The following is a 13350-nucleotide window of genomic DNA, read 5'->3' on the forward strand; positions in this document are numbered from 1 at the left end:
GCTGTCTGCTTCAGGCTTTCCCAGAGGATCTGGGGATGCTCATGGGATGCCCTGAGCTGGCTGAGCCCGTGCAAGGAAGGAGCTGCTGCACGGGGGACAGGCAGAAGGATGAGAGGGCTACAGGAAAAGGATCTGGGCTATGGCAGAAGGATCTGGGCTGTGGGAGAAGCCTTTGGGCTACAGAAGACGAATATGGGCTACAGGAAAAGGATATGGGCTACGGGAGAAGGATACGGGCAATGGGAGAAAGATGCTTGGCCGGCAGGAGGATCTTGGGGCTGCAGGAGGATTCTAGGGCTCTAAGAGAAGGGAGCTGGAGCTACAGGAGTATACTGGGGCTACTGGGAGACACCGGGGCCGTGGGAGGATCCTGAAGCTTCAGGAGAAGGATGGTGAAGCTATGGGAAAAGGGTGTTCAAAATACAGAAGAAGCATGCTGGGGCTGCTGGAGGATTCTGGAGCTTCAGAAGGACACTGGAGCTACAGGAGGATCTCAGAGTTACAGGAGAAGGATGCTGGAGCTGCAGGAGGAAACTGGGGCTGCAAGAAGAGGATCTTGGGGCTTCAGAAGAAGTACAGTGGAGCTGCAGGAGAAGGACACTGGGATACAGCCCCACCACCAACACACAACCCCTCACTCAACGAACCCCTGGGGGCTTTCAGGGCACAAAGGAGCCAGCGTGGGAAGCCATGGATGCCCCAAGCAGCCCCACGGTGCAGGGTAGATCCCCAGCACACGGGGATGTTCCAACGCCACCGAGTGGGATGCATCCGGCACCACGGTCAGGGCTGATCTGTCTTGGCATCCCTCTGCTCTCACTGCCCTGATTTTTATTCCTGTCATGTCCAGCTGGCCAGGAGCCAGGCCGAGGAGAAAGCCGGGCTCAGCTGGGCTGCAGCTGTCCAGACAGGGATCAATACAGGACGCGTGGAAAAGGCTCATTTTATTACAGCCTCTAACAGCACCCGCACCCAATAAAGCACCAAGCCTGGCTCCGGCTGCATTTCTTTCTCCCACAGCTTTTCCTTGAGAAAACATAGAAGTGGAAGGGGGGGAATCCCCCCTCTCCCAGCCCCTAAACAAATCTTTTCCTGGCAAACTCCTAGACTGGGTTTGAGTGGCTTCAGAAAAGCTTTCCCTCCTCTCTACAGAGTTTGGGCTCATTCCTGCTGCCATTTAAAAGCAAATAAATAAATAATCATAAGCCCCACTAATAAAGTGCAGGTTGTGCTTAGCCCAGGGCCTCCTCTCCCCGCAGTGGCAGGGGTCGTTTTCCCAGCTGGATGCCCCAAATCCTCACCCTGCTGCTCCCAGAGGAGCCCACAGATCCTGTCTAAATATTGGGGAAGGAATATCCAGCTCCTCACACTCGGATGCAGGTGGACTGAAAGGACTGGGTAGGAATTCTCTAGCACTTGCTGCAAAGTCTAACAAATGCCAATACACACACACACACACAAAAAAAAAAAAAAAAAAACACCAAAAAAGCGCCACAAATCCAAGAGTTTGGTGATTTTTCAATGCATCCCAATGGGATTGGCCAGCGAACAAGGCAGCGTTCCAGCAACAAGTATTTCTCCAGTGATAAGCACAAGCATCAAGCCAAAGTTTAGGTTACTCAAAGCAACCTGAACCAGCTAATTTAGCTGAAAATACCAGGAATAACCAGATGAGAGGGGGTTTAGGTGCATTTTGGCACTGGGGCTGCCATGGATTCATGGGATTCAGCTGGTTAAGGTCAAATAAAAGGAAAACCCAACAGTCCTTTGGTTCTGCTGCTCATCCAACTCCCCCCGCCCCCAGCACAGCCAGTGGCACCAGTGCCACCCCCACGGTGACGCAGGCAGGCACTTGGGATTTCCATCCAACTGTAAAAATAAGGAAGGAGAAGAGAAAGCAAAAGGGAACTCCACAGCACTAGGGTTTCACCACGTGAGTGCCTTACCTCCCCAGAAATCGGGGCTTTGCTGGCCCCACTCCATTATCTCCCCAGGTCAATCCCACCCTGCAAAGCCACCTCCTCACTCTGCCACCCTCCTCACCACTCCCCAGCACAGCTGCTTGCTCACCAACACAGTCACAGGTGGGGAATTCCGCCTGCGCCCTCTTGGCCGGGGTGTCCAGGAGGCTTTTGGTCGGCGTGTCCAGGTATTTCAGTGGAGACTCCAAAAAGCCGCTCAGGGTCGGTGTCAGCGGCACCTCGTCCTTGGTGGGTGTTCTGTCGACGCTGTCCACATCTGGGTTTTGGCTTTCCTCAGAGTAAAAACACGTGGTAGACACCACAGTGATAGCACCAGAAGATTCGATTTTGATCTGTTTGGGGGAGCGGGCAGTGAAGGGTGGCTCTGACAGCAGCCCCTTCCCTGGAGAGACACTTTTGGGTCCGGCTTGGGGAGCGCTGCTTGGAGCCGGGGCGGCGGCGGCGGCGGGGGACCCTTGAGGGGCTGGTGCTGGCCCCCCTGGCACCTCGGCAGCCCCAGGGGCGAGAGGGGCAGGAGTCTCAGGGGGCGGCAGGTTGAAATTCTCCCCAAATTCGGCTTCAAATTGTCGGATGAGCTCTTCCAACTTGTCATCCACCATGATGGGAGCTGAGGTGGCCGGCGGCGGGGGAGCCGGTGCTTCCTCTGAGCCACTCAAGCCCACCGGCGCCAAGTGAATTTGGGGGCCCCCGCCGGGGGCACCCCTTTCCTGAGAGTCGGAAGCCGGGGGGACGCCATTCAAGGGGCTTGGTGGCGGGGGGCACGCGGCGGGCAGGGGTAGTGCAAGAGGCTGGTGCGGGAAGGCCAGCGGCGGTTCCGTTTGCATCTCTTCGGCGGGGGGTTCGGCGAGGGGTTCGGTGGGCGCCCGAAACCCCTCCAGGCTGATCTGCCAGAGGGGTGGGAAGAGCGGCTGCGAGTCCTTCTGCTTCGCCTTCTTGATCTGCACTTGCTTGCGGAGAGGTTTGGCCGGCGGGGGCTTTTCGGGCAGCGTTTTCTTCTTCTTCTCTTTGGGCTGCTTTTCAAAGGGCTTGGGGGACGTGGCCGGGGCGCTGGTAGCCCACCAGCCGCTCGGCCGCTCTGGGGGTGTCGCCGCCGCTGCCAGACTTTGCTCGAGGAAGAGGCTGCGCTTGTGGTGGAGATGCTGCTGCAGGACCAGCTGCGTCTTCTTGTGCAGGTCAGGCTCCGGCGGTGCCGGCGGCAAGCAGGGGCCGCCTGGTGCTTCTTTGCTGGGTGCTCGCTCAGGGGGTTCTGTTTTGGGGGCTGTCACTTTGCCAGCTGTCGCTTCAGGTCTCTTGAAAGCCGCCTTGATGTAGTCGTCAGCGTTACCCAGCAGCTGCTCCAGCTCTGCCATGGGGTCTCCAGCCCCCACTGCTCCCTCGGCCTCCAGCCCCCAAGTGGACGCGAAGCTCCCCCGCGGAGGTGCCGCGCCGAAAAATGGCTCAGGTGCCGCACCCGGCTCCGGCGGGTAGCGGGGCTCATCCCCTTGCTGCCACGTGGTCCCCGGTGGGCCGAGGGGGCCAGGGCCAAAGGGGACGGCGGGGGCTGGCGGCGGCGGCAGTGGCGGGGGCTGCCCATCGCCCGCGGGCTGGGGCAGAGCGGCCGAGAGCTGTGTGAGGGCTTCGATGGCTATGGCGGTCTGCAGGCTGATGTTCTTCTCCTTGGCGATGGTCAACGCGCTCTGGGAAAAGGGGAGGCCATCGGGCGGGCACGGCTCGGCAGCCTCAGGCACCGGCTGGGGGTCAATAGCACCTTCTGGGGGAGGAGGCGGGGGGACGGCGGCAGCGCGGGGCCGCGGTGATGCCAGCTCTTCTCCGAGAGCCGTCTTGATCTTCTGCTCCAGCCATTCCAGGTAGTCGGGGCACTCGGGGCCGTCGCAGTTGCAGTTGGGGGGCTTCACACCGTGCTTGGCCAAAGCCAGGGCAGCCTTGAGGGCGTGCAGGTCCTCTCCCCGTGGCACCCCGTCTGCCATGCCCAGCCTGCCCCGGCTCATCTCCGAGTCAAACTTCTCGTACAGCAGCGACGGTGACCCCGGAGGCGGGAGCCGGTAGGAGGAAACGGCTTCGGCCACCGCTGAAAAGGCCACCAGGTTCCGGACGTCTTCCAAGTGGGCTTTGGCAGTGGTGGGTGGCTGGCCCGGTGACCACCCGCTGGGCTCCATCACCACGGTACCCCCCGCCTCCGGCCGGCCCCCATTCACCAGGCCGAGCCCGCTGCCCTCGTTCAGCCGCCTTTCTTCCACATAATTAATTGGCCCTTCTTCCATTTGGCTTCTGCTGGGTCCATCAACTGTGTCGCCCGCTGAACCTGTCTGTTAGGAGGGAGAGAGATGTGAGCATCCTCACGTGCCATCGCCCCCGACCCTATTTTTTTCCCTCTGTTTCATTTAGTTTCCCTTTCCCTGTCTCTTTTTCTGACCAGGGATAAAGACGCAGACGAGCCACACGAGAAACTGATCGCCACCGGCAAAGGCACGCGGGTTCTGCCTGGCTGAGTGAGGAGCAGCTCGGCTAGGAAGGCAGCAGCTTTCCACCGCGCCGGCCCTGTGCCACCCACGTCCCCACCCCACCACCCGCTTTCGAAATTGCTCACGGGACTGTTCAGGGATTTCCATCACCCGCCAAGGGCGACACGCACCGGGTGGGACAGGGAGGGCGTCCCTGGCTGCAGTGACAGTTTGCCTCCAGTGAAGGAAGCAGCACAAGGAGGAGAGGGGGATTTCTGGAGCCGTGCCAGAAGCGAACATCCTGGCCCGGAGCAGCCGTCCTTCGCCGGGGGCCGCGGCACAGCAGGAAGCCGCCGAGTTGGCTACGCTGGTGCCAGGGGCTGCTTTCACCTCAAATAACCCGGCGTCTGTATCAACACGGCTGCCCAGGGCCCCCGGCGGCGCTGAGCAGCAGCGCTGGCAGCACCGCTGGCGCGCCAGGGACACACCAAACCCACACAGCCACGCCGTGGCACCCAGGGAACCCAACACTCCAGAGTCTGGGTTGGACACCCTGATTAAGACCCTCCGAGGGGTTCTGCCAGGGATGGAGGGGGTCTTTCTCTTTTCCGTGGTGCTGTCCCACCTTGGCAGTGGGGATTTCAGCGTCGGGTACTGGCAGTGCATTGAGCTGTTTGCCAATAACCAGGGGGAGCTTCCGGCAAGCTAAAAATACAGCAAAGTTCACTGGAAAAACCATGCCAAAGCAAGCAGAGGCTGTGGGCAGAGTTTCCTGCCTCTGGAAGGTGCTGGCAGCGGCTTGTGGGAAGGATCCGCAGCTCAGATTCATGGGGTGACCCAAAATACGAAGTTATTGCTCCAAGTTAAGCCCGTGTTCCAAGAGTCCATGTGTGGCTGTTTTAACCCTTCAGGCACCACGGCTTCCACACAGAGTCCTTCACCCTTCGCGGTGAGAGCGTGAGCACAGCCACGCTGGAGAGATAAGAACGCTGCTGACTCCAGCGAAACCTCGCAGGAACCACTCCCAGCACGACTCTTTTCAAAAAAACCCTTTTCCCCAGCGGTGAAAACCCCCAGGGGAGCACAGTGCTGGTGCGGCTCGCTCCAGCTCCACTCTGGCATCACCCCGATGCTGCCTTGGGTTTTTAGAGAGGCTCCGGTGCCTTTGGGGCATCTGCGGAGCCTCGAGCGATGGGACCGGTCTGGCAGGTCTGGGGACAAACGCTTCTCCCACAGCCCGAGCAGGGTGGGGACAGCACGCCTCCACTCTCCTTTGCAAACCCAGCAAGGAACAGCCTCACCCGTCCTTCCTACGCCATCGTCTTCCTCCTTCTCCTCCTCCTCCTGCCCAGCCAAAGGGGATTTTCCCAAGTGCCGGGGAGATAAACGCCCCAAGCGCCCCCGTCAAGGGCTTGGGGGACACGCTGGTGCCCTGAAGCGTCGCGGCGGTGAGGCCAGCCCAGAGAAATTATGGCAAACCTGCTTTGCTCTGGGCGGGGAGCAGCCCCAAGGGCTTCCCCGGGGAGGAACCTGCTGGGAAAGGGCAGGGGAAGCCCCAAAATCAGCCGCAGGGCCAAGGAGGCACCTTGGGCTGCTCCATCCCATAAACTGGGTTATGGAACTAGGCTGGAAATGTAGGAAAATAGTCCACCGTGTGAACTAAAGGAAGGAGCAAACACCCCCCACTGCTCCTGAAGAGTTAACCTGAAAGCCACAACCTTCCCCAGATCAGTGGAGGAAAAAAACTTCACACGAACACGCACAGAGATGATAGATAGATAGATAGATAGATAGATAGAACTTTTTTTTTTCCCCCTGGCTCTCCCATCCAGCTCCTTTTGTTCCTGGCCCTGTTGGCTGGGAGATGAAAAGACCTTGCAGCTTCTCCCCAAAAATCGATCCCCTCTCCCCACCCCGACGCACTCTGGCTGCATCCACAGCAATCCCTCCCTCACTGCCATGGGCACCAATTCCTCCGGCCTCAGCCTATTTTCCTCGGAAAAAGTTCTACCTGCCCAAACCTCCCGAACCTCCTTCCATTCACGCCGGAAAAGGATAAAAGCTGGGGAGGGGAGGTGGGGGGGAGGGGAGGAAATAAATTAAAATAAAGAGAAAACCAAGCGATATGGTTCGGGTTAACTCAGCTGCTCCTGCACATTCCCTTCTGCATCCTCTGGGCGCTATAAAAGGAGAGAAAATTCCCATGAGGACAAAAACTTTTTCTTTTTTTTAAATCAGTTTTTCCTCTTTTTATTTTTTAATTTTTTTTTTTTATTTGCCCCCCCCTCCCCCCGAGTTTAAATGCCTTAAACAGAGGGAAGGAAGGGGGAAAAAAAAAAAAAATAACCACACAGTCTAAGGCAGGCTTGGAGCGTTTCCAGCCTGGGCTGCGCTCCCTGGGAATAGTCCGGAGCCGTTCATAAGGCAGCGAGCGCGGCGGGGGCACGGTGCCGGGCTCGGGGACGCCTCCGGCCATGCGGCACTTACGTGTGGAGGGGCGGGAGGCGAAGCGGCGGGCGACGGCGGGCCCGTCCGGGGAGGAAAGAGCGAGCGGGGCCGCGGGAGCCCCGGCCCTCCCCGCCCCCCGCCAAACCAGCCGCCGGAGCCATTAGTGCCGGCGCCGCGCGCACGTACGGACCGGCCGCCGGCGGGCGGGCGGACGGACGGACGGACGGACGGACGGACGGACGGACGGACGGCCCACGCCAGCCCCGCCGGCCCTGGCCGAGCCCCGAGAGCCGCCCCGACCCGCACGGGGAGCACCCGGCAGGGAAGGACGGCCACAGCTCCGGCTGCTGCGGCAGGAGCAGCGGCACTACAGATCCCTCTGCTCTAGAGATCCACTGCCCTACAGATCCCGCTGTCCTATTGGTCCCGCTCCCCTATAGATCTTATCGCCCCATAGATCCCAATGCCCGGTAGGTCCTGCTTCCCTGTAGATCCAGTGACCCATCTATCCAGCAATCCTATATATCCACCCACCCTACGTGACCTGTACAACCAAGAACCTGCATATCCAGCAAACATACATCCAGTGACCCTATATAATCAGCAATCTCTTACACCTCCACCAAGCTGCATATCTAGCAACTTATACATTCAACACCTTAAATATTCCACAATCACACATAACCAGCAACCCTAAACACTCAGCAATCCTAAAAATCCAAGCATGGGACCTACACATCCAACAATCCTATATGGCCAGCAGTCCATATATCCAGCAACTCCACACATCCAGCAACCTTATCTATCCAGCATCCCTAAATATCCATCAGCCGTATAAAATCAACAATCTTATACATCCAGCAACCCAGGAACCCAATATATCCAGCGGCACAGATATTCCACATTTCCATATATCCAACAATCTTAAACAACCAGCAACCCTAAATTCCTGAGCCCTATATACCCAGCAACTCTATATATCCAGTGACCTACACATCCAACAGTCCTATATGGCCAGGAACCTGGCTATTCTATAGTCCTATACATCCAAATCCCGAAGCAGCCGCAAACTGACCCAAAAACCAGCGACAAGCCGGGTCCCTGGTGGGACAGACAGACACTCCATCCATCCATCCATCCATCCATCCATCCATCCATCCATCCATCCATCCATCCTCCTTCCACCCCGAGTTCCAAACCCGCTTTTCCCTCTTTATTTTCCCCCTTTTCCCTTTTTCAAATTACTCCCTTCAACGCTTTGCTGGTATAAAAAACAAACTAAACCCACCCAAAGACATCAGGGAAATGGATTTAAAATTCCTCGTCCTCTCAAAACACCTGGTTCCCTACACGAGGGCCCCAAAGATTCCCCACAATAAATATTTTGGGAGTTTGTTAAATCCCTCAGCAGGAGCCAAACAGGTCAGGAGCTGCAGAGAACAGAGCAAATCGACACACACACAGCAGACGCTTGATGCCACCCCCCTGCAAAAACCACGCAATTTGAATAAAAATGGAGAATTTGGGGGCCAGAGGAAGCTCAATGGGAATGCTGAACCCTTCCCAGCAGCACCGGGGTGGCTGTGGGGGCACCGTGTGCTGGGGCCGCAGCGAGGGCACGGCCAGGAGCCGCAAAGGTCAGCGGGAGCTGCTGCCAGCCGGCGGCACGGGCCGGCCAAGAGGGAGCTTGGCTGCCGGCCCCACTCCAGTGGAGCCCGGCCAGCCCCAGCACTCGGATTGTGGTTTTCCTCCTCTGGCAACAACCCCGGGGATCCTCCATTGGGATGGTGGCTCAGGGGCACCGCCGGGGGAAGCCCTGAGCATCCCTGAGCGCTGGAGACCCTACAATAACAACCCACTCAGCTGGTGCCACCAAAGGGCTGTGCCAGGGACGGGAATGCTGCTGGAATCACACACACACATTCCCACCAGGACTGATGCTCCTGGGGAGCACCGTTCTGCACCGCCAGACTCCAAGAGATGGGAAAGCCCTTCCCGGTCCCAATCCACCGCCACAGTCCCCAGATGCCAGCGGAAGGCAGGCTGGAGAGGAGCAGATGACCTAAATCCAATCTGACGCCCCTGAAAAGGGAAATTCAAGGAAATCCGGGAAGGCCAAGTGCCAAGTCAGAGCCGAGAGCCCCCACGTCCCCCCCGGCTCCCCCTGGCTGGGGTACCCACGGCGCCGGCTCACGGTCCCGCTGCCTCCCGCCGCCGCAGGCGGCCACGGCTGCCTCTCCCGCCTTGTTTTCCAAGCTGTTTCCATGGCCCCGGCTGACCCCAGCGCTGGGGCTGAGCTGCTCACTCCTGTCCTCATTTAGCCTGGAGAAAAGCCGGAATAATGGTGATGCTGAGGGAGCTGAGCTGATTTACGCTGAGGGAAGCCCGGCTCTGCTTTACTCCAGTCCAAGGAGCACTTCTGAGAACCCTCATGGCCACAACCCCTCTCTGGACAGCGCTGGAGAAACCATTCCACCCCCATTTCCTCCTCCTTTGGGGTATGATGAGCCGGTCGAATGTGATATAGGCCCACTCCCAGCTCCTGCACTGGCATCCCACGAGTACTGGGGGTTTCCAAGGGAGATGGAGGATTTTTTTTCAAGGTGGAAAAAAAAATTGTTCCCACCTCCAACCGCCTCGTTTCCTCCAGGAAAAGTATTTTCTCTTTTGGACAGGATGCTTGAGTGGGGATGTTTGGGGTCAGGATGGTTGGAGAATGGATGCTCAAGGTGGGAATACTCAAGAGTGGGGATGCTTGGGGTGTTTGAGGTGAGGATTCTTGGGATCAGGAATGCTCAGCAAGAGGATGCTCGAAGCAGGAATGCTCGGGGAAGGCTTGGGATTGGAATGCTTGGAGGGGGGATGCTCAGAGTGGAGGTGCTTGGGGTCAGGACACTCGGGGTAGGGACATCTGGAGCAGGGACACTTGGAGCAGGGACACTCGGGGATGCTCAGCACTGCGGACAGGCAGCACTGCCTCAGCACTGCGGACAGGCAGCACTGCCTCAGCAGCTGCTCCCAGCAGATCCTCCCACTGGAGCAGTTTTTGGGAAGCCAGACGCCGCGGCCAAGCCACGGCGTGTGCTCCCACCACGCTGAGCCTTCCCAGCGCGGCATGGAGCCGAGCTGGGAGCCGCCAGTTGGCGCGGGCAGGGAGAAAGGCTTGGCACGGCACGGAGCCTCGTCAGGCTGCCGGCTCCGGGAGGACAGGGAGGGAGCCGAGCTCTTGAAAGGGAAAAGAAGGAGGAAAAAAAAAATCAACAAAAAACCCCACGGGACTATTTTTGTTTCTTGAAGCGGTTTTTTCCTTAAACACAGCTGGCTCCCCTCGTGCCAGCTCCCAGATTGGCACCAGGGCCGGCTTGGCAAGGCTGAATCACCACGCCTGCTCCCTCCCTGGGGAAGGGAAAGGAGGGATGGAGAGAAAGGGTAAGGGGAAAAAGGGAAGAGGAAGGAGGGGAAGAAGGTAATAGGAAGGCGAAGAAGGGAAAGAGGAAGGGGAAGAGGCAGAGGAAGGGAAAGAGGAAGGGGAAGAGGCAGAGGAAGGGAAAGAGGAAGGAGAAGAGGGAAATGAAAGGAGAATAAGGGGAAGGAGATTAAGGCAAAGAGGAAGGAGATGAGGGGAGAGAGATGAAGGGAAAGGAGGAGAAAGGCAAGGTGAAGGAGAAGGAAAAGAAAGGGATGGGGGTAAAAAGGATAGGGAAGGGAATGAGAGAAATGGGGAGAAAGGTGAAAAAGAGAAGGAAGGGGAAGAAAGGGGATGGGCAAGGAGGGGAAGCAGGGATAGGAAAGGAAGATGGGGATGAGGAGGAAGGGAAACAAGGGGAAGAACAGGGAAGGGGCAGGGAGGAAAGAGACAGGGGCAGGAAAGGAAGAGGATCCATATGGGAAGGAAGTGGAAGTGCATGGGCTGTGTGGGAAAAGCCGGCGGCCTCTCCCCACCTCACCCAGCCCAGCTGCATTTCCCATCCCACTCCGGCCCAATTTCACAGCCCCACTGCCAGCATTCCCCACAGGAGCAGGCTCTGTCGCCTCTCAGCCACTCTAGCCCCCACAGCTTCCAGTGGCGGCATTTCCACCCTGCTGGTTGCTTTGCACTGCAAATCAAGGGGAAAAGACAGATTTTGAGGAGCAAGGAGGAAAGGTTTTCTACAGCCATGCACTGACCAAACTGCACCCCAGTTTTCAAGGCTTTTTACCCCGCTTTGAAGAGAGGAGGAGGCCCTGCACCCTCCTGGTCCCCAGGTGCAAGTCAGGGATGTGCCAGCCAGCACCCAAGGGTGCCTGGCTCACCTCCAGGTCATTCCCATCCCGGCATACCTGGGGGATGGTGCCGTGCCCCTCCTCCCCAGGACGTGGGGCTCCTCACACTGCTGCCCAGCCCGACCTTCAGCAGAGGAGGAGGAGGAGGAGGAGGACCGAGTGTGCCACCGCCCTCCCACCCGGCAAGCATGGGCAAGTCGACGGCGCGACGGCCGGCGGGCAGGAGCCGGGAGATGAGTGGGAGCCGAGCCCTGCCCCATCTGGGAGCCGGGGAAATGCCGCCCCTGCCAAACCTGGAGCTGATTTCGCCGCCACAGCCCATTTCCCGCGGGGAAAAGCATCTTGTGGCAAGCGGGAGACGCGACCCCTTTGGATAAAATCCTTTTCCAAAGCTGAAGGAAGGTGCACGGGGAGGGAAATGTGTTGGCAGCACGGACACTGGCTCAGCATCAGCAAACTGCAGCACACTATACAAAGAAGTCCCTTTTTCTACCCAAACATTTCAAGCTCTCCCGCTATCCCACTGCCTCCCTGGCGGCCGGGGCTGCTGAGTCAGCACCGGCACTGCTGAGTCACCAGGGCCACCTCAGCCGATGAGCTCAGCGCGGGGGTTTGGCATCTCCACGCTCACCGGCACTGCCGGGCCCCCAGCAGTCTTTTGCCAGCACCTCTGCCAACATTTTGGGGCCTCACCAGCTGTTTCTCACCCATCCCCAAAACCACACCGATCAGCACTGCCTTAAATCCAACACTACAGAAACACAACCGACAAGGGGCGAGGAAGCCAGGGAAGCCAGTGACGTTTCAACTCTTCCCACCCTCCAGCCAGCGCCGTGGTCCTCTCCAAAAACGCCTCACCACAGACCACCCACGAGCCGGGATGACAGCCACGGTCACCACCCGCAGCCTCCCCATCTTGCTCGCCAGAAGTGGAAACGGGAACGGTAAAAGAACAGAAAAACGAAGTCTGGTTATGCCTTTTCTTTTTCCCCCTCGCTGGGGTCAGCAGCACCGCGGGGGAAAGCGCCAACGCCGCCTCCGGCTTCCCCGGCCCCAGTGACGGGGTTGATGACTCACGGGGAAGGAGGGGGGAAGCAGCGCGTGCACGGGGCTGTCGTGTTTGTAAACCTAAAAAAAGCCATGTGCGGGCAGGCAGCGTGCTCCGGCCGGCAGCGTGATCCAGAGGGGAGGCAGTGTGATCCAGAGGGCAGGTGGCGTGCTCCCAGTGCGATCCCAGTGCGATCCAGAGGGCAGGCAGAGTGCTCCCAGTGCCATCCAGAGGGCAGGCAGCGTGCTCCCAGAGTGATCCAGTGAGCAGTGTGATCCACAGGGCAGGCACCATGCTTCCAATGAGCTCCAGAGGACAGGCAGGACGCCCCCACTGCACTCCCATTGTGCTCCAGCTGGCAGACAGGCTGTTCCCAGTGTGCCCCACTGGGCCAGCAGTGCATTCCCAGTGTGCTCCAACACCAACCATCCCAACCAGGGAGCCTCATGGAGATGCCTGGCATGGCTGGGAGAAGCCGGCGCTGCCACCAGGGCTGGTGCAGCCGGAGCGTTAATAAGTGCCAGGGCTTTAATTGCAACTGCATTAATTGGTGCAGATTTAGGCGCCTGAGCTTTAACTGCAGTGGCTTCAGTGCAACAGCCTTAAGTGCAGAGGTTCTAATTGCAACACCACCGGGTTCCTCAGAGGCTCCGGGTCTTTGGAGCCCCTCACTCTGTTGCTCCTCATCCTGCTCCCCATTCCCTGCTCCATCCCAGCACGCCAGGCTGCAGCTCCCAGGATGTTTCTCCATCCTTTCCAGCCAGGCTGGGAAGCAGAGCCACAGCAAGCGGGGCTGTGCCACCAGCCTTGCGGTGACAAACCCTACGGCCACCCCACAGCATCCCCGGCCTCCGCGCTGACAACTGCAGCATTTACAACTTGCTCCGATTCTTTTTTTTTTTTTTTAACAGCATTTTCAGGGCTCGGGGCGGTTCGGACTATTTTTTTCCCCTCATTTGGCTGCGATGGGAACTGCAGGCTCAGGAGCTCGTGGTCCCCAGCTCCCCCCTTCGACAGCAAAATCTCATTTAATCAAAAGATGCGTCGACTGGATGTGCAGAAGCACTTCGCTCTCACTCTCTTCTTTTCCTCCTAAGAACTGCCATTCTAGCTGCAGCAAACAAACATGCTGCATTGTCCCCGTGACACGGCTCCCTCCGACAGCCCT

At 58.5% G+C, this 13350-nt stretch overlaps 1 protein-coding gene across 2 annotated transcripts in view; it reads right to left on the bottom strand.

Moving 5' to 3' along the window:
- Positions 1-13350, bottom strand: part of TET3 (tet methylcytosine dioxygenase 3) — a 32007-nt gene that overhangs the window by 11771 nt on the left and 6886 nt on the right. For both annotated transcript variants that reach the window (XM_066206397.1, XM_066206398.1), the window contains exon 2: positions 2071-4288. In XM_066206397.1, coding sequence (XP_066062494.1) covers positions 2071-4288 — 2218 coding nt within the window. The remainder of the gene's footprint in view (positions 1-2070; positions 4289-13350) is intronic.

The sequence above is a fragment of the Chamaea fasciata genome, unplaced genomic scaffold (assembly GCF_029207755.1).
Source record: "Chamaea fasciata isolate MVZ Bird 193981 ecotype frontalis unplaced genomic scaffold, bChaFas1.0.hap1 SCAF_30, whole genome shotgun sequence".
Classification (NCBI taxonomy): domain Eukaryota; kingdom Metazoa; phylum Chordata; class Aves; order Passeriformes; family Sylviidae; genus Chamaea; species Chamaea fasciata.